Source organism: Notothenia rossii (assembly GCF_949606895.1).
Source record: "Notothenia rossii genome assembly, chromosome: 6".
In the NCBI taxonomy this organism is placed as follows: Eukaryota; Metazoa; Chordata; class Actinopteri; order Perciformes; family Nototheniidae; genus Notothenia; species Notothenia rossii.
In genome coordinates, this window is record NC_136909.1 from 79,148,024 (window position 1) to 79,173,503 (window position 25,480).

At 38.3% G+C, this 25,480-nt stretch overlaps 1 protein-coding gene and 1 long non-coding RNA gene across 9 annotated transcripts in view; one reads left to right on the top strand and one right to left on the bottom strand.

The window, feature by feature from the left end:
* kcnh1a (potassium voltage-gated channel, subfamily H (eag-related), member 1a) overlaps positions 1-25,480 on the top strand; it is a 45,240-nt gene that overhangs the window by 3,382 nt on the left and 16,378 nt on the right. For 2 of the 8 annotated variants that reach the window (XM_079690649.1, XM_079690650.1), the window contains 9 exons: positions 2,535-2,561; positions 4,513-4,636; positions 8,686-8,792; positions 9,762-9,890; positions 12,661-12,779; positions 13,467-13,859; positions 18,379-18,405; positions 21,229-21,386; positions 23,471-23,742. In XM_079690649.1, the coding sequence (XP_079546775.1) occupies positions 2,535-2,561; positions 4,513-4,636; positions 8,686-8,792; positions 9,762-9,890; positions 12,661-12,779; positions 13,467-13,859; positions 18,379-18,405; positions 21,229-21,386; positions 23,471-23,742 (1,356 nt within the window). Of the gene's footprint in view, positions 1-1,780; positions 1,864-2,006; positions 2,094-2,534; positions 2,562-4,512; positions 4,637-8,685; positions 8,793-9,761; positions 9,891-12,660; positions 12,780-13,466; positions 13,860-18,378; positions 18,406-21,228; positions 21,387-23,470; positions 23,743-25,480 lie in introns of those variants that run through there. The other 6 variants (XM_079690655.1, XM_079690656.1, XM_079690651.1 and 3 more) reach the window with 6 other exon arrangements.
* Positions 13,875-19,957, bottom strand: LOC307045126. Its single transcript, XR_013809785.1, has 4 exons — positions 19,819-19,957; positions 18,485-18,553; positions 18,249-18,348; positions 13,875-15,094 (listed from the first exon to the last, which is right to left on the bottom strand). It is a non-coding gene; the product is annotated as an uncharacterized lncRNA (long non-coding RNA).

Genomic DNA, 25,480 nt, shown 5'->3' on the forward strand with positions numbered 1-25,480 from the left:
TATAGTCAAAATTAGGTTTGGAGGTTCTTTCCTATAATGTATAATCGTGTCCCGCAGAGGTATGCCACACAAACTTGTGTGTTTGTGTATACACGTCTGCTCCACATATCTCCATTAAAATGTGTTATGAGAGAAGGGAACAACTTGTGCGGAAAGGCTGAATATGTCTCTAGAGCCAGGCTTTCTTTAGATGAACAGTGTGAGAATCTGAATCCCTAAAGTGAATAATAAATAAATAATAAAAGAAAGGAAAATGTAACCTTTAAAAATAAAAGCACATGCATGTTTTTCCTATGACCTTGGGCGATCCATGGATTTGCGAGGAGTAAATCTCTCCCAAGCTAGAAACAAAAGAGCTAAGGCTATAATCTGCAGGATGCCACTGAGACACAGTGGATTGACACAATTGACTTGTGAGAGACCCAGCGGTGGGTGGGCGTTCACAGACGATGAGATGTTCCTTTATTCCTTTCTTTCAATGTTCAAAATTATAGCACTTACTTTTCTGTCTCTATTTTGGATTTTCATTTTGGCTCTTTTAGGTCACCGCCTAAATTTAGGTCACCGCCTAAATTTAACTCTACATTAAAACAGAAGTTTGTTGTTACATAATATATGTTTCTTTATGTATTGGAGGAAATGCATATAGTTGCAATAATGATAACTTTGTTCCATTATAGTGTTTGTGAATAAGGCCAGTAAACTAACCTGGGCAATTTACAGGGACCTGCATCGAGCAATTTAACATTTAATTTCACCCATCTTTAGGTTATCAGCCCATTGGATGGGTGTTATCAATGGTTATCAGCCTCATGGATAACAAGAAGCCTGCTGCACCTGCTAGTAGGTTTGGACTGAATGGTGGAAAGCAGTAACAAAAGCCATTTAAAGTCTCTATCTATAACTATAACTATGTCATTAATCAATTTGTTTTATTATTTTCCACATCTAAAGGCCAGACTTCCAGCCATGGTGTTCGTGTCCAGTATGAAACCCAAACTTAATTTGTTATGACTCATTACAATGAACTCATGTTGAAAACGGCAACAAATGCGTTTCAATTTCACATTTGGGTAGAGGTATGCCCATTTCCCCTCGTCTAAGCAATTAGAATGATAACAACTGAATACGGTCGGCCATTTGGCCGTATTCAGTTTTTGACCACCTAACATGCTGTTTGTCTCAGTGAAATCGGCAAAACCTACATCTTGTGGGTCTTGTTAATCCTATGTAGCTATATGGTGATGTTTATTCAGAGGTTGAAATGTTGAAAGGTAAGGAGCAGCAGGAGAATGTGAGTAGGAAGATAATGAAGGCAGTTCATTTTGCCGGTGAAGCAACAACTATTATGGACAACTAATTGACTCTGAGGGCTCGAGTTGTGCACTATACTGTGGTTCTGCTACACTACCCTTGTCAGTACTGCATATCCACAAGGGACCCTTTAAATTCAATTAAACCTGCATTTACTAACTGTGGCAACTTTAGGGTTGGCTTAAAGTTGCAAACACAACATTGACATCTCACCTTTTAAGTTGACGAAGCAATATTGGCATTCATTGAAGTTGTGTGTCTTGCCAATTTCAAGTCAAATATTCACTCAATTTCAGCTGTGTTTTGGCTCTCTTACCACTCCTAAGGGAAATATCTTTCTCTTCTCTGTCTCTTTAGCTGATAAATGCTTCAATATGTTTACCAGCTTGTCACTTACTGTCCCTGACTGCAGTTTGCTGCTGAGCAGGTAGGGTACAGTGGGATTTAAAGCCTTTATTCACTGAAAAGAGCTTCCTGCTGCAGCCAAAAATAACCCCATGGGTGCAAGAGTGAACCAAAAATGTTAAGTTGCGGCCCAACAGCTAAACAGTGAGTTGAAAAAGCCAATTAAATACATATTATGTTGATTTACATTGATTCAAATGACTACGTTTTGTAGTTATATGAACTTTGTAGCTCTATGGAGAATTTTTGCTTTGCTTAGCTGATTATTTTGGCCTTTCCAGCATTAAAATGGCCGACAAACAAAGTTAGCGACTACATTAGCTTAAGACGGCTGAATATTAGCGGCTAAAGAGCAACGTTTCTTTCAGAAGTTGGTAAGAAAGCTATAAGAAGAGTAAATATAAGACCTACATTCATCTGTTGGCCAGAAAGATGACTTCAAATGAATGCCAAGTTTCACCAAGTGTGCTGCATGTAGCCTAAGTAACTGTATGCTAATGCGTTAGCCGCAACAAATAATGCTAGCTGTGTCAGCCTGTTTCTGAGTTGATCTGCCCCTTAGTGGCTCAAAAATTATAAATACATCTTTAATTATCATAAGTCTACCTTAATAGTAACACTTATTTCTGTTGAGCTTACGTTTTTTTTACGAAACAGCTGTTATTCTCACGTTAGCTAGCGATAAACAGTGAGGATTGCCAATTCACAGTGTTGTGTTATGTTTTTGGTTGACACGTCCATTCTTTTTTGTCTGACACTCAACAGATATTTGTCAATGTAATCTTTTAACCTTGTTTCTTTTTCAAATATTTCAGTTTGGACACTGTCACATAAACAGACAGGTACTATACAGTTTAGTTTGGTGTGCTGCTTATGTTTTCTTGACAGTATCTTTCTCTTTGTAATGCACCACTAAATGTTCTATACCAAATGATGTTAATTTACCAAACACTTAACTAACTAACTTAACATGTTAAGATTAATAAATAATTTAAATGATATACAACACAGCAAATCCAGGGCTGATTATAGTACTGGAGCTTTGGACTTTCTTTAAGTTTAACATTCATCTGATCATTGTAAAATAACACGTTGGCATAGAACGTCTCGTGCTTCATATTTGTCGTCAGTTTTCTCATGCTTGCATTTGTAATTTCAAAGTGTTTTTATTTGGTGTTGACTGAATATTTATGTAATATGGGAAATGCTATTTCTATGTGTTTTGTGCAAGGTGTTTTTAACTCCTTCTCCTGCTCTTTCAACCCCGTGTCGTCACATTGTTGTAGTTTCTGCGCAGCTTTGGGAATTTCCATACAGGTTTTATTATTTTTTTTGGTTTTACCCCCAGTCATCATCACATTTACTTTCCCATTTAAAGCCAGTACATTTTCCCTTTGTTTTCCTTTTTATTTGCCAATTTTATGTGAATGGATATTAGATCGTTTTACTTTTAGATATGTTTAAATGTCAAAAATAATCCTGGAACTCAATCTCAATTTTGTATCCTAGGAAGGAATTTACACAAATAAGTTATGCACATTTTGGTATTGATGGTATTTATTTGATAAGAAATATCAAAATGGCAAAAAGCAGATTAATTTGTCCATGAAGTCTTGCACAATTGTCCTTAAAGTACCACTATACTGCTTTAAAATAATGTTACATTTTAAGCTTTAGTATTTTCAAGTCTAAATTACGCTCATAATCAGTTGCATATTTTTACAAAGCAAAAACTGAACAGTGGAATTATTTGCATATTTGTTTCAATCATACTTAATCCAAAAAGCCAGTAACCAAATCCGCTGGCATTTTCCTTTTAGTTAATGAATAATGACATTTAAGAACAAATTGGAGTTTAAGTAATGACACAGAGTAACAATAGTTGATTAGGTTTTGAGAAAGGCTGAAGCAAAATACAAATGATTCAATGATCACTTAGGTTTATTAACATTTTCGACCATTCATATCTTTTGCTTGAAGGCTTTGCTAACATTTGAATATGCAAAATGTGCCATATGAGAATTAATGTACTCTGTTTTCATGACATTTAAAAATCGATGACCGCGGCTATGAATATTTGTAGACTATACTGTCCAATAATGGAAACCTAATTACTTCATACTATCAGCAATAACTCAGACTATTTAATCACAAACACAAGTACTCACTTGTTTTTCCCAAACACTTCTGAAAGCTAAATTACTCTCAGTCTACATAGGAAATGTAGAATCCCAAGATATTCCTTCAAAAATGAACAAGGAAATACTAATAAAAACGTCAGGTAGCAGATGTTCGGATGTTTACTACATAACAAAAAATCTGTTTGGCCTACATTTGTGTGCCAGTGCCCCATGTGGAGTGTGTAATGTGCCGTAGACCATCATGGACATTAATGAAACTCTTTGGTGTGAGGGAAACATTACAAAAGAAAATATGCATTTAAAGAAATTTGTTTAATAAACATTCAGCAGTATGAAGGAAAGTTAAATCATTAGTTTTGAAACCGAGGAATTTGTGCCAAGAATCTGTGAAATATTATTTTCAACAATAACACATTTTTAAAGATAGGCACTAATTTTTTTATGCCCCAATATTTGCTGTTTAGTTATGTCCCGTCATTCTTTGAAAACTCTTGCAATGTTTATTTAGTTGCAGCTCCACAAAATCTTTGACTTTGATTTAGATTGAAAAACCTTTTCCCTACCCAAAACTACTTTGATATTGTTGAGTTTTTAGGAAACACTGCAACCCTTCAAGTGTATTCACCCTTCATTCCTGTTCACTTCTAAACAGATACCAACTTTGTCCTGGGAAACGCTCAGATAGTAGACTGGCCCATCGTCTACAGCAACGATGGTTTCTGCAAGCTGTCGGGGTATCACAGAGCAGAGGTGATGCAGAAAAGCAGCACCTGCAGGTAGGAACAATGTTTATAGTTCACAGAAACTGATGAGAGCATATAAAACACAACTTATAAAGTAAAGTTTACCAAACTCTAAAGACTTAATATACGATACTAACACTTTTTATATTTAGCTGTATTAGATATAAGTTCAAGATTAGCCAGTGACATTATAAGAAGTCGTTTTGGCTAACCTACAGCTGTCTTTAATCTAGATGAGCCTCATCTTGGCTGGCAAAGCTAAAATAATCATGCTATTGCTAAAGTTATACAACAGTGTCAGATAGAGCAGGGGTTCCCAAAGTGGGGGTCGCGAGATGATTACAAAATAAAAATGAAAAAAAAAAAAAAAAAAATTATAAAAAAAACGTTATTACTTTTTTTTATAATTTTTTTTTTGTAATTATTATTAATAATAACGTTAACATAGACATTTTTTTTCTTTGACAAACCACTGGCGCAGTGTTTCTCAAACTTTTTCTTTTTTTTCCCTGAAATTATTTCACTAGCACCCCCCACCTACAAGTTTTTTTTATCTTAAAAGTGCCTGCAGTAAAACACTGTGTGGAGGTTTCATTTAGATCCCTGTATCACACATAGAAATAGACTCTTGCTGCAGTGTTCGGTTTCTTCTGAGAATTCAATAGGTTTATGTGTGCCACTGTAGAGGCCATTTTCAATGCTATGTATCTTTTTGAGTGTGTTTGTATTTGCACTTCTTAACACCAGGCGGAGCATCCTTATTTAGAGGTAATTGGTAGAGAGAGTTATTCGAGGATGATAACCGGGTGCAGGTGTGTGCAGCTCTTCACTTTGCTCCAAGTTCCCTGTGCCAGTGCGTGTTTCATGTCTGTGGGTTTCCTCTATGGAATATTTTGGCTTATTTTAAGAGAAAGGGATATGATGCTGAACGTTCTCATTGCACAAGTGCAGTGTTTTCAGATGTGATTCTCGTGCATAATGCCGTATTAATTAGCAGAATGAATGATGAGCTTATACATCAGCTGCTGAGCAAAATGTGTTGGCAATGTAAGGGCTGATATTAAGATGGTATGATGTTCACCCTGTACATCATGTGAGATCAGTGTGTTGACATGGTGATATTTGATAATGAGCATTAAACACAAAATACAGCTGATGTGGATGTTATTAGTTTAGCAGTTCTTTTGCATTATGATGGTACCAGATAAAAAAAGCTAACAATGCGGCAGGAATGATTCTGAGAACCTGGAAATTAGGAAAAAAATGTTGCACTTCCTGTACCCTTGTTTTGAAGTCAATGGGGTTTTTGAATGGGTTTTGTTGAAGCTTTTAAGTGTCTTAAAAAAGGCTTTTGCTATGAGACTACGACAACGTCATAATGCCGAACAGTAGTCAATCTTTATCTCAGTGGTGACGTTGAAGGCACGAAGTGTATTCATTCATAGCCTAAAAATAATAGCGTTCGTTTGTGAAAATGAGTTGCTGAACCAAATAATTTCAATATTGAAAATGTTTGTTTGCAACAGAGCTGATCTTCTGCAATCATCCAAAGTTAAAATCACAATAAAGTATTCTATATTGAAAATAACAAGAATACCACTCACGATAAGAGTTAATGCCATCACTTCAGTAAGATACCTAATTAGTCTTTATTTATTTCAAAGAAAGAAACCAGATGAGTAAAACAGTAATCTGTGATGTAATCAGGTTGTAACAAACTGAAACTATAGCAATAAAAGGGAATCTAAAATGAGTAGTATACCTATTCAAGTGAGTACATTCTGGTCTATTTTGTTTATTGTGCTGGTAAAAGCATGCCAGTAAGAACTATATTAATAGGATCAAATGGAAACAGTTGGTGCTGCCAGGATCCGTGGGAGATTTCTTGTGTTGTGGGAGATGGCGTTTGTCACAGCCAGCACTGCGGCTATTACTGATTTAGACCCCCGGGTCCCCGAGCATAAGCTTCAGAAGACTTGCCAATACAAATATTGAACAGAGTGTGTGAAGATTAATTTTAGGATTATTTTTAGGTTGCTGTGTGGATCACAGTCTTGTTGTTTGTAAGAGGAAGGGAACATACTTAAGCTCTCTTGACTGTAATTGAGATCCAAATATCACCATACACTTCAGTAAATAACAGTTTACTTTGCAGCAAGGCAAATAAGCCCTTGTAGTATTTACTGGAAGTGACAGGCAACATACACATTGTATTTGAGAGCACATTCAATGACAGTGAATACAATCAGAAAACAATCATATTTTATTAATAAGCACCAGACCCTAAAATGAATTAGTATTAAAGAATCCATTTTTTTTCTATTTTGAATCAAGCTAAATTCTCCAAATTACATCTGCCTCTGTTTTGAAATATATTTTGGTTCCTTTCAGATAAAGGTTTATTATATGTGTTATACCTGTTTGTCCTGTCTAAACATGTTGAACTAAGTACTTTTACTGAGTACTGTTTTGAGGTAGTAAAATATCTTCTTCCAACACTGACTGTGGATTATTTATAAGTAGGTTTAATAGGTATAATTAACCACTTTTATTATTAAAATACACCTCTATGCCATGCAATCATTTGGTCTTTTTGAAAAACGTTATAAGTAACCACAATAATACAGGAATCTGACATGAGTGTGGGCTTCCAGCAGAGCCTCATCATGATTGTTAATCATACAAAATTGAAATAACATAGATAACTAGTAAACTGTTTGTATCAAATAATCATAGTACAAAGAAATGTAAGAGAAAAATACTAATCGGTCAAAATCATAATCTTTGCCAGAGTAACATGATGTTTCCCTTTATCAGCCGGTGCATCTGTCAACACTATGAGTACATCATATTTCGAAAGAGATACGTTTTCAACGCGGGTAGTAAATGTTGACCATGTTTTGCCATTTTTCTGTGAAGTACCGAAATCTCCTCCAAATTCAATATAAACTCATTCTGGATCCACTGGTTATAGGTAGGAGGGCTCATTTATCTCAGTTAAACAATACAAGAGGGGGCCATTGCATTTTTAAGGAGGCAAGAAAACATTTGGTCTTTCTTTTTAGCGTCAAAAAAACATCTCTATGAGTTTGATAACGAGGCCATAAAACATTCAGAGTGTGGATGTTGGATGTTTCTGAGGATGACTCAAACGTAAAATGTATGCCTATCTCCCCAGAGAGTTCAAGTCAAATATGTCTTCCTCTTCTGCTGCAGATGTGCGTGGATCAAAGATGTTTTTTCCTCCCCTACTGCTCTGTCTCTTCTCAATTATGTATATGTTTTTTACATTCTTTACTGGATCCCGTAAACATACAGGGACAAACCTGTGGGAATTGTTCGCGCATGACGAGAAAGTCATTCGAAGAATCGTGTTTTTGTTTTGTTCTCTTTCTTTGAAGAAGGACATTCATCAGTGATATTACATCAAGCACGGTCTGAAGAGCCTGTGCAGCGTCAGGATGTAGTCTCATTAAATTTAGCCGTCCTTTTTTTATTTCATAACAAACTCAGAGTTATATTTAGATCCTGCTGGAACATGCTGCTACTCAGGGTGGCGGTAACAAGCAAAGTGAGATGAATCTCTCCGCACCGTGCTTTAATGTGCTCATGGATGCTTGACCCATCTTCAGGTCTAATTTGTTTTTTAGAGGTGCTTTCGTTAATTATACTTCGGGCTGAATTTAGCTTTTTTTATGCCATCAGGATACATTTCATTGAGTTTTAACCCACCTCTACTTCATATTTAATACAGTATAATTATGCGATATGTGTCTATAAAGGTCTATAAATAGCACTGGCTGCACAATTTAAATATAACTATAAATGGCGGATCATTTTGTTGGGAAAGCATACAGATAAATATTAAAGGAAAACGTAGATAAGAAAAGAAAAGGTGTCATCAAAGAAACAAAAGAACGGAAACAAAGTACCACAGTGTATCCAGGGAATACTTGACGTCTAACACAATATGATAATCACTCATTCGAGCATTTCTCGCCACATTACAGAGCGGGCACGCTTGTCCAATGTGCCGTTGCCTATTAAATATTTAAATTGTTATATCCCTTTGTGTCTTCCAGCTTCATGTACGGGGAGCTCACGGACAAGGACACGACGGAAAAAGTGCGACTAACATTTGAGAATTATGAGATGAATTCGTTTGAAATACTGATGTATAAAAAGAACAGTAAGTCGCAACACCATATGTGAGGAAACTAGGAAAATGTGAAGTTTTCCTCCACTCTCTTTCCATGCAAATGTATTCCGAGCTCCTGTAACGTAGTTCAAAGGAAGCCCAGCACATTTCTATCTCGGTAGAAATGTGCTAATTGGTCCAGAGCCAAACCTTCCTTTTGAATAAATATAGATGTGTGTGTTTCCATCTCCCCCTTCTGCTTGCAGGTGTTACAGGAAAACAAGGGCAGCTTTAAAAGTCCCTTTTGCAAACTGTGCAATCTTTTTTTTACTGTTCGTGAACTCAGTTATTTCCTCCAGCAGTGTGGTGCAGATCATGCCCTGAAGCTTTTATTTAATGGGGCCCCATTATGCTCATTTTCAGGTTTTCATATTAGTATTTTGTGCCTCTACTGTGAAGCTCTTCATGATTCTCATACTGCCTGTGCTGCAGCACCTCTTTTCACCCTCTGTCTGAAACCAGAGCCCAGTCTGCTCTGATTGGTTAGCTGGCTTGCTCTGTTGTGATTGGTCAACCGCTTAGATATGTCCCGCCCCTTAGCCACGAATATGTGTATCACGTGTATACAATTAGTTGGAGCGCTAGCCAATAGAAGTGCGAGGGTTACATAGTGATGTGACTTTTAACAAAAGTAAACAAAGTAGTCCAATGGAGGCGTTTCAGGCAGGGGGGGAGTGTGTGGGAGAGAAAATCCCTCCTGAAGGGAACTTGGGGACTTTATATCAACAAAAACACTCTTCAGAGATTCCAAAAAGCAACAAATAGGGCCCCTTTAATAAGAGAAGAACCATGTGTTATATATGTTATACATGTGTATATTCCTGTTTAGTATTGTCAATATCTGTTCCACCTTTCCAAATCTGTCATGTTCTATAACCCTGTTGATTTAAAATTAAACGAATATAAAAATAAGCAGATGATGCAGCTTAATATATATTTCTGTTCTTTTTATACTTTCAGGGACGCCGGTGTGGTTTTTTGTGAAGATTGCTCCAATACGAAACGAACAAGAGAAGGTGGTCCTGTTTCTTTGTACGTTCAGTGACATCACAGCTTTTAAACAGCCCATTGAAGACGATTCCTCTAAAGGTGAGTCAACAGGATACACTCGTATGATGTCATGCCTTTTATCAGAGGAGGTTGTCTCTCTGAATCTCCCAATGAAAGTTATATCTACTCCATTGGGATTGAAATATGTAAAATGCATTTATATGAACACTTCATGGCCCCTTCAATCCTTTCAAATGTGTTCTACATTTGCGAGAGGTAGAGGTAAAGTTTGTTGGCCACCGATCATCATCCAACCCTGTGCATTGTGCATCTGCTCGGGGGAAACACCCACTCAGTGAAATACACAGCCATCATGATGGTTTTCAGCACAACATGACTCACTGGACTGTAAAAGTGTTGCAGACTGCCAAAATAGAACACGGATCAGTGCAACAAAAAACATGCCACAGTGACAGAAACAGGATGTGGAATTTAATGAAATAGAGATTGTAGTTCAGCATCAACAGGTAGCTGCTGTAGAGGCTGTTGCGCTCTCTCTCTCTCTCTCTCTCTCTCTCTCTCTCTCTCTCTCTCTCTCTCTCTCTCTCTCTCTCTCTCTCTTACACGGGCCATTGCCTGCAAGCAAAACTAACAAGCACCGGTTTCTGCTGCCTGAATAGAGAGTGGGTCTGAAGTGAGGCAAACACTGCAGTAGATCACAAACACCAGGTTAGGGCTGTTGTCTTTTTTAAATCATGGAGGCAATCTCTTTTTCTTAAAGGTGGGGTAGGTAAGTTTCAGAAACCGTCTTGAGATACACTTTTTGTTATATTCCATGGAATGCTCTTGACATCACGATAGCAATGAATATCTGAAGTGCTTTGACAAAAAATCCATTAAAAAATGTCATCTGTGGAAGCCGTAATACTGTAAAAACTACAACCAATCATTGGATTGCCGCCCTGTCTGTCAGCCTTCCATCTCGTGCACGCACAAATCTATCTCGTGCCCTCATTGGGCGTGCCGTCATTGGGCGTGCATTGCAGCAGTACTTCAATGACTCGCCAGCAACAGGCGGCCACTTTCACCATGGCAGAGTTAGGTTCAACATCGTCTACTGGTCGCAAAAGAAAAAATGTAACGGAGCAAATTAAGAACAAAAAGAAAGTGGAAACTAGGAGAAGTCAAACCAGAGTCAATATCGTGGTTGCTTTGGCTGTGTAGTATTGCTAACCTAGATGTGTTTAGCTTTGCCTGATATGTAACGTTACTGCAGCCTGCTCTCGCCGAGGAGGTGCTCTGTAAGGAAGTCTGAAGGAAGGGGCGGATTCTTTTTGGCTGTGTACTTTCAAATTTTAGTGCACTCGAGCTGGTTTCTGAAACTTACCTACCCCACCTTTAATAACAGATGCTTAGTCAAACATTTTAAGGAAAAGGACATTTGTATATAAGATTGCAAAAAACACAACAAATTAAAACTAACTGAAATACACATATAAAGCTTAATTGAGCTAATTGGAAACTGCCTTTAATCTCCTTAAGAAAAATTAACTATATGCATTGAATGAAAAGAGTGATGTCTCCGGTTCTGCTGAAGGGATTTGGATAATTTGTTTTAAACTGGCAATGAAAATGTGACAGGAATGCAATGCTAAATTGGTTGCCTGTTCTTTTTGTACAATCAGTAAAGATTATTTGAATACACCAGAAAAATAAATATATATCAGCAGGGATATGATTCATGACCTTGATAAAAAGGCAAATAAAGGTGTGGAGTAGAATAGAAGCTTGTAAATAAAACGTTGATGGATTTTCACAGCCCAGAAACCCCAAACAGGTCCTTGTTAAAGACTTATTGCTGCTCTACTAAACATTAACACTTAACATAAACAAGATCACTTACAGAACATGCTTTTTAAGAAGCTTAATTTAAAGGTCCCATATCATGGCCATTCCGACTGATCATAATTCCATTGTTGAGGTATACTAAAATAGAAAAATAATGTGCAATTTTCCAAACTCACATTGGTTTCGCATACAGCATCTCTGTAAAGTATGTGTATTCAGCAGTATTCACTTTCTCCACTAAACGGCTCGCTGCAGCTCCCCCCCCCCCTCCCCCCTCCCTGTGAGCCCAGTGTGCTCTGATTGGTCGGTAAGTTGTGAATCGCGCTGAGCTCCGTGGAGGTGTGATTTCCTTGTTTAGCGATACACAGCCAAACACAGCCGAACTCAACCTGAACACACACAAAGTCACAGCCGAAATAAAAACAATAAGTGTGGCTTGATATTGAGTAAGAAAAAGGTCTATAGGTTGATAAACGCTGTGAGAATGGGTCTGCAGAGAGAATTTCGCCGCGATCCCAACTGTCTGTTATCAGCCTGCAGCAGGGAGCAGAAATCAGCCGAGCTGCCTGCACTGAATGTGTGTGTGTGGATTGGTCAATTTGGACCAATCAGCGGGGGCTTAACGTAACGGCTCCGTGGACGTAACGTAACTGCTCCACGGATTGGCCCATTTAGTTCTGGGTACGTGCTTACGAAAGCACGTACCCAGAAGAATCAAATGGACAGTGACGTTTCACCAACGAGGCGTTTTGGGGAGGTATTTTCTGTGTTAGAGTTTTACTCGCTACAGGGTGTACTTTAAGGGTTTTGACTCTGCAGACCGTTTACATGCAGAAAAACCTTCATAACACACAAGGGGACGGGTAATAACGGGAAAAGCATGACATGTGACCTTTAAGCTAATTTACAGACACAGATGCATCACCGTCTTTTCTCTCCTTCCACAAATCGTGTAGCTCGAGTGAATGTAAAATACCAGAAACGTAATATTGGGCATACTGTCTGTGTTTCTGATCCTCAGGCTGGGGAAAGTTTGCCCGACTGACTCGAGCGCTCACCAGCAGCAGAGGAGTCCTCCAGCAGCTGCAGCCCACAGTGCACAAAGGAGAAAACGTCCACAAGCACTCCCGCTTAGCTGAGGTACGGTGGATACAGGACATTTTTTATTTATGACTTGATTCCGGTAAAACAAATACTGTTATCTGTCCTATATATATTCATGTTGCACTGCTGCCGTTTCATTGCCACATCTACACTATAGCTACTGTGCACATCGTTTAATAAGGAAGAAACATTGGACACTTAGTCCAGAACCAAGGTTTTTTGATATCATAAACACTTCTGTCCATAGTGTGTGTTGAACTCCTGCGCTCTGTGAAGTGTCACCACCTAAATACTCTATATTAATAGCACATACATCTGTTAATAGTCCAGATATTTATATATAATTATAACAATATATCGGTTCCTGACGCCAACAAAGCATCTGTTAAATAGCACGACTGGTAGGTTTAAAAATATAAACAGTATTTTTGCCTCCTGTTGTTTATATTTAATAATGATAATAATAATACATGACACTTATATGACATGACGCTTTGACAGAGAATAACACAAAAACGAAGAAAATACATAAAGAGACAAACAAACACAGAAAAGGGGGGGGGGGGGGTGGTCAGTGTTTAAATGCGGTGTTGAACAAGTGATTTTTTTGAATGCAGTGAGGGAGGAAGAGTCTCTGATGGGTTGGGGTAGTGAATTTCATAGGGTGGGATTTACTCACGTGTCTGTTTTTGTAAGTATTCCTGACTCACTGTCTTTCGGCAGGTACTGCAGCTTGGCTCAGAAATCCTACCTCAGTACAAACAGGAGACCCCCAAAACCCCTCCCCACATCATCCTGCACTACTGCCTCTTCAAGACCACGTGGGACTGGGTCATCCTCATCCTCACCTTCTACACGGCCATCATGGTGCCCTATAACGTCTCCTTCAAGACCAAGCAGAACAACGTAACCTGGCTGGTGGTGGACAGCATCGTGGACGTCATCTTCCTCGTGGACATCGTTTTAAACTTCCACACAACGTTCGTGGGCCCCGCCGGCGAGGTCATCTCGGACCCCAAGCTGATCCGCATGAACTACCTGAAGACCTGGTTCGTTATCGACCTGCTGTCCTGCCTGCCGTACGACGTCATCAACGCCTTCGAGAACGTGGACGAGGTGAGTGCTGAGTTTGGGCTGAGTGAGTATTTGATTTTTACTCCAAGAAAGAAAGACTTTATGGTTTGATATGTCCTTCATGCCTAATATCTGCTAGTTACAGCTTCTCTGACGGGAGGATTTGCTGCTTTTCTTTATTTTAGATGATTGAAACTGAATATTTTATGGTTTTCAGACTTTTGTTCAGACATAAAAAGTCATTTGAATTTAAGTTTGGGAAAATGTGAGCTGGCATTACTCTGAGATACTAAGCAGATGTATTGATATGGAGCTAAAACAGCAAGTTCTCTGATTGAGTTGATCGCAACAATTTTGATAATTGATTTAGCCATTTTCTAATCAATAAGGCCAATCATGTCTTATTAAATACAATAAAAATCGTTTTTTATTTATCACTGTAAATGTAAAATATCTTTGGGCTTTAGACTTCAATACAATTTGAAGAAGTCAACGTAAAATAAGGTCAATAGCAAACTGCATTTTACGATTACTGTTTTAAAAAAAATATTTGTATCCCAACACATTGGAGAAGTTCTTCTTGTTCTCTGTCTGCCCAGTTGTTTTGCAACCTAATTGAGACAGAGCTGCAGTCCGAGAGGGGATCATTTGTGAGGTGACTGGCAGGTTGTTAGGTTTCCATGCAGGCGCACAACCAGACTTAATAACGACAATCAGATCCTGTTCTCTGGTTGTTGTTGGTTTATTACAGTGACAGTGGAAAAATGAGGGAGCAACATAATAATATGCTTGTTTGTGAATTCATAAATGTTCGACTGTAATGAGGAGTGTTTGCTGGAGAGCTATCACAGGATCTTGAGATAATTGGCACATTTTAATTGGGGAAAGAGCGTTACATTATTAAACAGAGGCGGCGTTCAGAGCTCGGCTGATGCCCTAAAACCATTAACACCTAACGACAGCTGACAAAAGGGCCGAGTCAGGATTAAAGCTGATGTTTGTTGTGGCGTGTGCTGCAGTGGGTTGTGCGTAGGTGTTGGGATCAGGGGGTGACAGGTTCAAACCTCACTGCAGTCAGCATGTCGTTGTGTCCCTGAGACACTTCACCCCAAATTGCTCCTGTGGGGATTGCCCACAGTATTGACTATGTTGGATAAAAGTGTCGAACAAGTCACATGTAATGTAATGTTGTGTTACCATCACTTTTGACTAGATACATTACAGTACACACACTTGTGAGAAAAAGGGTGTTGAGGTTTGCTGTAAGTCTCCATTTCCTAAGGCAAAAAGGAAGAAAACATGTATTAGTTGTTTATTTATGACATCATATTGCTTACATGCATTTGTGTCATCAATATTTAAAAATATTGTATGTGTTGTATGCTGATCAAATCTACCGTATTTACAATATGTATAGCTGGTTGGCACATTAGATCTCCAGCTTAGTCTGAGGGAAATGATCCCTTAGTATGCAACCCTAGCTTACACTGGCATTTTAAACTAAATACATTACAGTTTTACAATTGTCTTATGAAAAATGAAAGTCTAAGTTTCTCAAGCCAAAGAGAAGAAAACATGCATTTGTTTTTCATTTATGACTAACATTGCTTGCCTTGATTCGTGTCTGTTTACCCACTGAAATAATTAGTCATTTAAGTGAGTCGTTGATTAAGGAATCAGTTAATTTAGATTGTTGATTGATTTGTGTTCATCTAGCCAAGAGGCCAAACATGAGTGGTTCGCAAATGCATTAATGTTATATACACAGAGTAGGGAAACTACCTTTCTCTCATGGTAAAATATTTGATGTGTGTTGAGAAAATGTATGTACAAAATATTTAGCTGGTACGTACATATCTCCAGCTGCGTCTGATTGAAAATATTACTAGATACATTTAAATGTTACCATATTCTTATGAGGAAAAAAAGTGTGTTTTAGGTTTGCCAAAAGTCTAAATTTCCCCTTGCGGAAAACATGTATTCGTTTATTTGTGACATTATAATGCTTGCCTGCATTTGTGTCATCCACATTTTACAATATTCTGTGTTGTATGGTGATATCAGAAAATCTATGTTCTAAATATTTAGCTGGTACTGTACGTACATTTGATCTCCATCTGCCTCTGATGGAAAATATTCTGTACAGTGCAACCCCAGCTTCTGAATCAGATCGAAATGTTCACATAAACATTGATTAAATGGAGCCTCGGGGTCTTGCAATTGCTGGTTTTCATTCTAATAATGCATCATCGTGTGCCTGTGTGTGCTTCAGTGTCTCATGATGTGTGTGTATTGTTGTGTCTGGGTGAAATGCTGTGAAAGCATTAAACGACGTGGCCGGTCACACAGCGAGCAGCGCAGTGTGTGTCGGCTCTCAGGGGCTATCCGGTTGTACACACAGTACTACGTAATATGAAATGCTGCTGTGATGCTTCAATAAAAAACAAAAAATAAGTGGTTTGTCGGTGGGCTGCAGGCACTAAGTTGTGTTTGGAGGTCCAGCCTTTTATCCCCTTTCTAGTCTTTCAGCGCTTCAGCATCCTAAACGCTGACAAAGTGAAGCGGTGACCAGAAGCAGTTAGTGCTCAGCAGGAAGGAAAAACAACAAGCTTTAGTGATTTAAAGGATAACGCTGGTGTTATTTGATATTTTTAGCATGCAAACAAAACGAAATTCAATAATAAGTCAATGTTAAAGTGAGCTTAAAGGGGCCCTGTTATGCTAAGTTTCAGGTTCAGAGTTGCATTGAAAAGCAAATGGGCTACTTTCCTCCATGAAACATTTCGCCAAGCTTATTTTTTTAACTGTCACCTAACCTGCATTGTTTACACCCATATTTTCTTCTACTGTTCTCTTCCTGCCTATGCTGGTGCGATACTTCATATTGTGACATTACCGCCCCTAATAAGAAAGAAAATACGAAAGCTTTGCCACAAGTTTGTTAAAAACCCTAGAGAAATCCTACAAAAGCAAAATAAAATATTTTCCTGTACAGTTCATTTTCACCAAACTAGAGCTAACTGCCATCCGTCATGCTTTGCACATGATCTGCTAAATAAAGGTCCCTTTATACTTTATAGCAAAGGAGAAGTAAACAGTGAGTAAGCGGACAATCTGTCACAGGCTCATTGTAGTTTATTCTTGGCAGAAGTGTAGACAGCAAACCACTTCTCTTATCAGGTTTAGTGGAGGAGCTACAGTACCTGGCACGAAAGAAAATTGCAGCCATGGCATTGTTTGAGAGCTGGAAATATGGCCTTTGTGATGAAATAATAAGTCACCCAGCCCAACGCGGTAGCTGTTAAATGTGTTTTGTTGACGCCATCGCAGGGAACATTACGCAATATCAGGATTTGGATACTCAGAAAATAAGTGTTAGCAATATGTATTGTTGGAGTTTTTAAATATATACATTTAAATAAAAGAGAATGCATCAGGTTTATCCCATATCATGTAGTGGCTATTTAGACTTTATGCTATCAGGTATACTATATTGTGTTTACTCACTGAAACAACAATATTTAGGTGCTATTTTTTCCTCATACATACTTCACCCTCTGTCTGAAACCAGAGCCCAGTCTGCTCTGATTGGTTAGCTGGCCGGCTCTGTTGTGATGTCCCGCCCCTAAGCCGATATGTAAAATGTGTTGGCGCGCTAGCCAATGGAAGCGCAAATGTTACTTAATGATATTACGATGCAGACCATTTACATGCACTCCTATAAAACACACTACAGGAAAGCAAACCCTACAAAGCATAATAGGGTCCCTTTAATTAGAAATCAACAATTCTGCAACTGATAGTTTATTGCATCTCTACACTTCACATTACAGCGCCTTACTATTGCTTCACTGAGAAGGTCACGTGTATATTTAGCCTTTTATAACATTATGAACACATTAGCTGTGAGCCAACATGAAAGATGACCATCCACTTCCAGGATAATCTTCCAGTCTCTGCAACAACTCAGTGACTCCAATTTGCTCCAAATTGCTTTGAGGCGATCCATGGCCTGGGTAAATGAGAGCGGGTAAACAATCGGCTGTGTTATTAAACCGGGAGCCCCAACATTTTGCTGCTGCTACCGACCTCAACGACTGACATGAATAACTTTGATGGCTGTTTTCCCCCCCCAACAGGTTTCCAAATAGGGAAGGGGGAGATCATTAACGAGGAGCGGCTGTCAAAGTTGTTCTTGGCAATCTTAAACTAACGCATGTCACCTCGAGACTGACTGACTGAAGCTCGCTGTTATTGTGTCGGCTTCTAATGAGTGATAACCTAAAACAACAGATAACCCGCTTCATGTTGCTACTGACAACGTGTCAGTGCATGCTTTGGTCACACTGCTCATGCTTTACAAACACAGATCTCTTCATTTGAAGCCTTTTATTGAATATTGATTTTGTTACGTGTTTATTCATCGCTTACCACTGATCAAGTGTCTTCTCTCTTACTTGTGCTTCGTTTTTGTTTTTTCTTCTTTTTCATCCGTTCTGTTTGCATGGCCCCCCACCTCTTCCTCTTCTGCCTGTATTCATGCATGGGACGTGATGGGAAGAATTGGAACCACCAAGCTGTCACTCAAGTAGGCTCCAGTTTGATTAGAATATGATTATGAACAGTTTTGTGTTTTATTTCACATGCTCACTTGATGAACACCTTACATTTACTCTCCATCAGGCTTTGATAGTCCCCCATTTCCTCTGACATTTCCTCTTGCACCCACATTTCAGCTGTGGCGCCCGATGAGAGTATGACAGCAGAAGCATCAATGCATGAAATAAGTGTCACAGAGAGCAAGTTAAGATTTGTGCTGCTTGTTTTTTTTCCTGTTAAAGCTTTTCATTGCCAGCAGATAACATCTATCACATAATGTTCTAGTACAATTTGAAAGCAGCGTTATTAAAGCTGCATGAGAGCTGATTCAGTCCTCACGTCAGCACTAACAAACATGTCATTTGTGACAAATGTACTGCAGCAACAGATTTCAAAGTAAGAGCCATCCAGGCATTAGAATTGGATTTATTAGAAGGATTTTTGAACTTTGTGTGCTGTCCATTATAAGAACCACCTCTTTTGTAGCCACCTTCATTTGACAGCATATTTTTTGACTCTTTTTATCAGCTAACGAATTGGGTGTCAGTAGCTTAAATGTATGACCTCTCATTATGATGTTTAAATTGGACATTGGAAAACACATTTTTTCTCAAGTTCAAAAAACAATCCCACTTTAGATCACTTATTTATCTTAATAATAATAATAATAATAATAATAATACATTTAATTTCAAAGTGCTTTTTCAGGTGCTCAGAGACGCTTTACAGTGGTTTGATAAAACATGATAAAATTGAATTTTTAAAAAAAGGTCTTATTTAGTAAAAGTAAAAACGTATGACTTAATGGTACCTTTTCTAATATAATAACAGGTCATTAAATTTCTTAAAGGAGTGCTTTGGCATTTTGGGGAATATGCTTATTCACTGTTTTGGTGCGAGAAGGAAAAGATTAAATATATATAAAATATCTGATTTCTCGGCAAGTCATGAGTCCATTCGTTTAGCAAAACGAGTGTAATGAAAGGGAATCAAACATGTGGCTAGCGCCCCGTTGAAACACCAATTGTTTGTGTACAAATGAAAATGAATAATGTTTTCTGCACTCTAATTCGAGATATCAAATAATATGGAGCATATTGATGAACTGTCCCCAGTTTGATTACTGCCCTTTAAGCCTAGCTTAGCATTATTACTGTTAGCAGGGGGAAACAGACGGCACGCACGTCACTCCCCATAAAATCGCAAACTATAAAAGCAGTCTAATCTCTGTATGTTGTATAAACTAACGCTGGAGGGTGTATTTTCAAACCTCCTGCTGGCAATTGCTCTACATTAAGAGAACGATTGCTCATCTATCACTTAGCAAAAAAGCATATTTCCCAGATTGTCAAACAATGCCTTTAATAACATTTATTTTAGGCTACATGAACTTCTATCCCACCTGGTGTTTGCAGCAGTACTCTTAAAGTCGATGGCTCTGGTAATCGAGTTGCGTTGCAGCTCAGGTCTGTAAAGTGATTTTGAAGAAGCCGAGGTGTCTAGCAGGCAGCGAGATCAGATCAAGTGACAGCAAGCGCTGCAGTTGTACTCGCATTGCAGACCACAGCACATTAGCAAATCAATACCCTTCCCAACAGACAGACGCACGCACGCACGCACGCACGCACGCACGCACGCACGCACGCACGCATGCACGCACACACACACACACACACACACACACACACGCACACACACGCAGAATAGCAGCAGAAAACTGATGGGACTGCAATTGTCTGTTTGAGTGGGTGTTTCAATATATTCATTTGAGCTGAGTAGACATTTATCTGCCGGTTATGTAAGCGCCAGAAGTTGTAAAATATCATCACATTGCAGAGAAATGTTTTCAAGATGAACTCAGCATATTTTGAATCTTAATATATTGTGTACTTCATCGTTTTGAATCTTGTTTCCATATTCTGTGTTTGCTGTTCATATCACATCTGCTGTAGTTTCACACATTTTCACCAGATTCTATAAAATGTTTTCCAATGTGTTTTTGTTTCACTTCATCGGTTCATACGTTATGTTAACGGCGTGTTTCATTGCTTCTTTATCTTGATAACAGAGATCATTTGGAGTTATCAGATTGGGGTAGAGTGTTATTAATTAACAGTTCTCCTTTGCTGCTAAATCTGAAGTTGAAATATTTTCAAAAAACAGCGTATTATATTTTGTCTACTATGTTAGATGTCTTGTAAAGTATTTGTTGCTCATTGTTTTAATCCCAAAGGTAAATTGCCCTGTCAGAGCAGCAAAGTCACTCAATAATAGTGAAACAAAGAAGAACATACGCAAACACAAACAAGTAGAGGGGCAAAATAGAAGAATACAAACATACATAACTACACCAGCAAACTAAAACCGGTTTTAAAGTGTATAAAAGCATTTAATACATTTGTAATACCATACTATATTTTAAGCGTTAATAATGTATATATATATATATGAACAGTTATGACTCCTCCTGGTTACTCTCATCTGTATCTACATGACACAGCTACTGGATTATTTATAATTACCAACCAAACACTTAAGGCTAATTTATAAATGTCTTTACAGCTGCGTAAAACTACTTTATAGTGTGTTATCAACTCGTAATATAAGGCTTACATACCAAATAAAGCGACTTAAAGTTGTATGTGAGCAACATCATTTGGGTTTAATTAATATACCTCCAGGTGTTGGACAGACACAGAAAGAAAAACCTCAAGTATTTTAAATATACAGTATATGTTACACTTATATACACACAAATATAAGTATTGTTTCTGATTCTCTCTCTGCCTCTCCTCTGTGAATGGTGTTCCAGGGGATCAGCAGTCTGTTCAGCTCTCTGAAGGTGATCCGACTGCTGCGTCTGGGGCGGGTCGCTCGTAAACTGGATCACTACATCGAGTACGGGGCGGCGGTACTGGTGCTGCTGGTCTGTGTTTTTGGACTGGCCGCTCACTGGCTGGCCTGCATCTGGTATGTTCATGACATTTATTTATTTAAGATGAAATTGACCTTTTTAATTCAGTAGTTTAACAGCAACAGGGTAAGATTGAAAAACAGGACAGCACAGATTAATACAATTAAGGATCAAATCAAAGATACAAATTAAAAAATGATAAATAACTATAAAATAAGAAATGAATTAAAATGCACATATATACATATTTGGTCATGTGCAAATATTATTTACATGTGTGTGTGAAAACAGTGTGTATTTTACTTACATTTGATTTATTAATGTTATGTTACTTCTTACCAATGGTGGAGGAAGTACTCAGACATTTTATTTAAATATGCAACCCATGTCCCTGGGCTTCGTCCCCGCTGTGGTTTGATTCTGACCCTCTTTCAACACTGTTCCCCAAACATGTCCTTACTGTAAGTACAGAAATGTACTTATCTCCTGCTATAAGAGAGATATAATATTCAGTATGGATAATGAACTTTATATTCAATACAGGGATTTCTAGTTTTTATTATACTGTTGTCAGAAAGGAATCAAAAACGTATAAGGATAGTTACTGTACGCGTGCAAATACATTACATAACACATGAAAGACTGCTACGTTCTAATAGCGTAGCCAATTAATATAATGAGGCCATTGATAAGGCTAATTAATGCATTCATTAGCACTAAACATGCTTGTTTTTACTCATCAAACTGTATGTTTTGGTACCTTACAGAAACAGTTTTAAAGGTTTCAAGGGAATCCGTTTCCCCTCATTAATATGTAAATGTAGGCGTGCAGGCCTCAGTCTAATCAGATCATCTACTCTACAGGGGGCAAGTAGAGTGGAGGCAGCATACTGTACGTTGATTCATTATGTTTATGGGAATGTCTAAACACAGACAGATGAAGATGCCACCATGAAAACTTAATGACGTGCATACATAAAAACAAGGAAAATGTGTTTGATAGATGACAATAAATACATTTTCTTTGCAGATGGCCGTTTATGTTCATTTTGTGACGTTCTTCCAACTACGCACACATACAAACAGTTGACCCATCCCTCATAAACAAAGATCACAAGACATATTCAAGTAAAATATTCATGACCACAACATTATGTGCTTCTATCAGATGTTAAAACAAGTTAATATGCAACATGTTATGTGGTTAACAAACTGGGCTCCAACAAGAGGCTCTGACACATATCATAAACATTGTTTTTTGGCCCAGACAGAATAAATCTAACTTTAATAAATTAAGCCGGTGAAAACCTCAGACTCAGATTCAAATAAAAATAGCTCCTGAATCTTTCTCTCAAGTTGGTTTCTATGGTTGGCATGGACACAAGCCCAGCGACAGCGGTGTTGAGAGGAGAAACGTCAGCAGGATTAATCATGAACACTAAGATATGAAATAAGAACATTGAAATCCTGCCACACAGAATTGTGGTTAATCTGTTGTATTTTTGCTTTGTTGCTTTTATCACAAGCAATACTGTTGAAAATAACCTCTTCAGGCCCCTAAAATTGACTTCAAATAATCTGATGAGTGAAATATGTCTTGCAGCTAATAGACATGCCACCTGTGAGAGAGGAACACGTTGGACAGATGTGTTTGTCAAACACCTGAGAGTATTTCCTGTTGAGCCTCCCACAGCATTTCGTTTTTCTGTAGACTTTTATACACTAAGTAGAACATTTCATTAAATATATTTCGCTGATGCTTTCATTCAAAATAAAATAAATAAGTGTATATGTGCCAAGGTGGATTCTGAACAAATGAGATTCAGTCTTTTTGACAGAAGAGCAAACACCGGACACCTAGTAGACCCTTCTTCATGTTAAGGGAGTAGCAAGATGATTGACAGTATAGTAAGTGTGAAATGCTTTAGAAAAGAGCTTTGTTCAAGTTGTAGTTATGTTTATTGTAGTGGCTTTAACTTTTTATAGATGTGTCTGTTATCATAGTTGTTTGAAACATGGATAACTTGTCTTCTTACTGCAAACCAAATCTACACATGAGTGTGAATAAATGACCCTGAACCTGAATGCATCTCCAACACATTACTCATTATTGGTTTCCTGCTCACATCTGGCTCTCCAGGTTCAGCATCGGTGACTACGAGGTAATCGATGAGGAAACAAACTACGTGCGGATGGACAGCTGGCTCTACATCCTGGCAGAGTCGGTGGGAAACCCGTACCGCTTCAACGTCAGCGGCTCAGGGAAGTGGGAGGGCGGGCCCAACAAAGACTCGGTGTACATCACCTCGCTCTACTTCACCATGACCAGCCTCACCAGCATCGGCTTCGGAAACATCGCCCCGACAACAGACGGAGAGAAAATCTTTGCAGTGGCCATGATGATGATTGGATGTGAGTTGAGCCGTTTTATCTTTCATCCAATGTAGCAGATACCTGATGTATGAGAAGTTAAATATGCTCTTTAAAGCCACATTCCACTGAGGTAGATGAATAAATGAATTATGAATTGAGCCATCGAAGTTAAGAAAATAGAACTTTACAGATGATTAGCTGAGCAGTATTTCTAACTCTCCTCTAAACCTGAATATGCTGCTAAATTTGAATGGAGTTCAATGCCACAACTGCAGTTTTATTTCATTTACAACTTCATAGGCCTGTGTTTACTTTCACTGCCTACTAGCTACTGTTCAGTATAGATAACAGGAGCATTTCAAAGAGGCCCTATTATGCTTTTTGGGGTTTTTCCCATCACATAGGAGCGCAATTTTATGTTGCTATTTTCCATGGGTGCATTTGTTTTTCTGGGTCTGGCAAAAGCAGATTGCTTTCTATTCTCAATCCCACAATGCTCTGGTTGACTGGTTGATTGAACACAACACCAGACTTATTTAAATCATTGACTATATCAAAGATGTTGGCATGTTTGAAACAGGCTTCTGCATCACTGATGTGACCATTTTTACAGAACAACTCCTACTGTAGCTTTGGAAAAACTGAAGCATTATCGAGAAATACACTGGCTTAATATATGGCACATTCATTCAATGTGAAATTGAGAAAGCTGTCATGGGTTTTAAGAACTTACGTTTAGCTTGTACCAGTTTATTTTTCAGTCTCATCTACACTGCTGTCATCTCCAGTCCGTCCACTTTGATAATTTGACATATACAGTTCAGCAGGAGCTTTTTTATTCTTGCCTACATTAGACTCATTACATCAGACTCCTGTGTGACAATGTGCTGAATAATTAAGGTTTTCTGGAGCGTAATGCATCGCTCAAACGATGCGAACGAGTCTGTCTGGAATGCCACAAAAAAGCTGTTGAAACAGTGAATAAGACAGCTCCTCCCCAGAGTATTAGAGGAGCATTTTAAACATATTCTGTCGCTTAATGGCTGTTTTTAAGATGTATATGTGTTAAAAGTTATAAATAGAAACAAAAGAGTTATCAAATACAGTAATATCTGAGGAATAGTGACATTTACGATATGAACAATGTCTGTTTATGTCACCCTATAATTAGCCAGTTTTGCTGTAGGCATGATTAACAATATCTGGATAACAATTCAGTTAAAAACCTTCTGCCTCTAACAAAACAAACAGAAATGAAGCAGGCAGATTCTCACAGCTTGCCCTTCTTTCCACATCTCAATATGAATCATTCATTTGGCATCTTCTGCGTGTGTGGCTCCTACAGTGTGCCGCCATGTATTTATGTGTGACTGAACGCGGCGGCGAGCCTCGAAGCAATAACTGACCTGAGGATCAATTTTGCACAGTGCTCCCTGCGATCCCGATGCAATCACTCCTCACCTCCCTTCTACTTTTTTCAGCCCTGAGAAGAGAGCATGATTGTCCCCCCCCTCTATCTTTTGGCTGCTCAGGTTTATGAATACACTCTCGAGGGAGAACTGGCAAAACTCATCTGCAGACTTGTCTAAGTTTAAATCTCTCATTGTGAGATAAAAATCGGAATATTTAAATGTATTTTTCTTTCAAAACGCAGACTGCTTCGGGATGGTTCAGTTGTAGATGCTATCTACTGTAGTCTATGGCTGTTCTCTATGAAATATGGATGCTCTGATACTGAGCTATTTTTACCACAAGCGCTGGATCGGTGCTGGCAGTA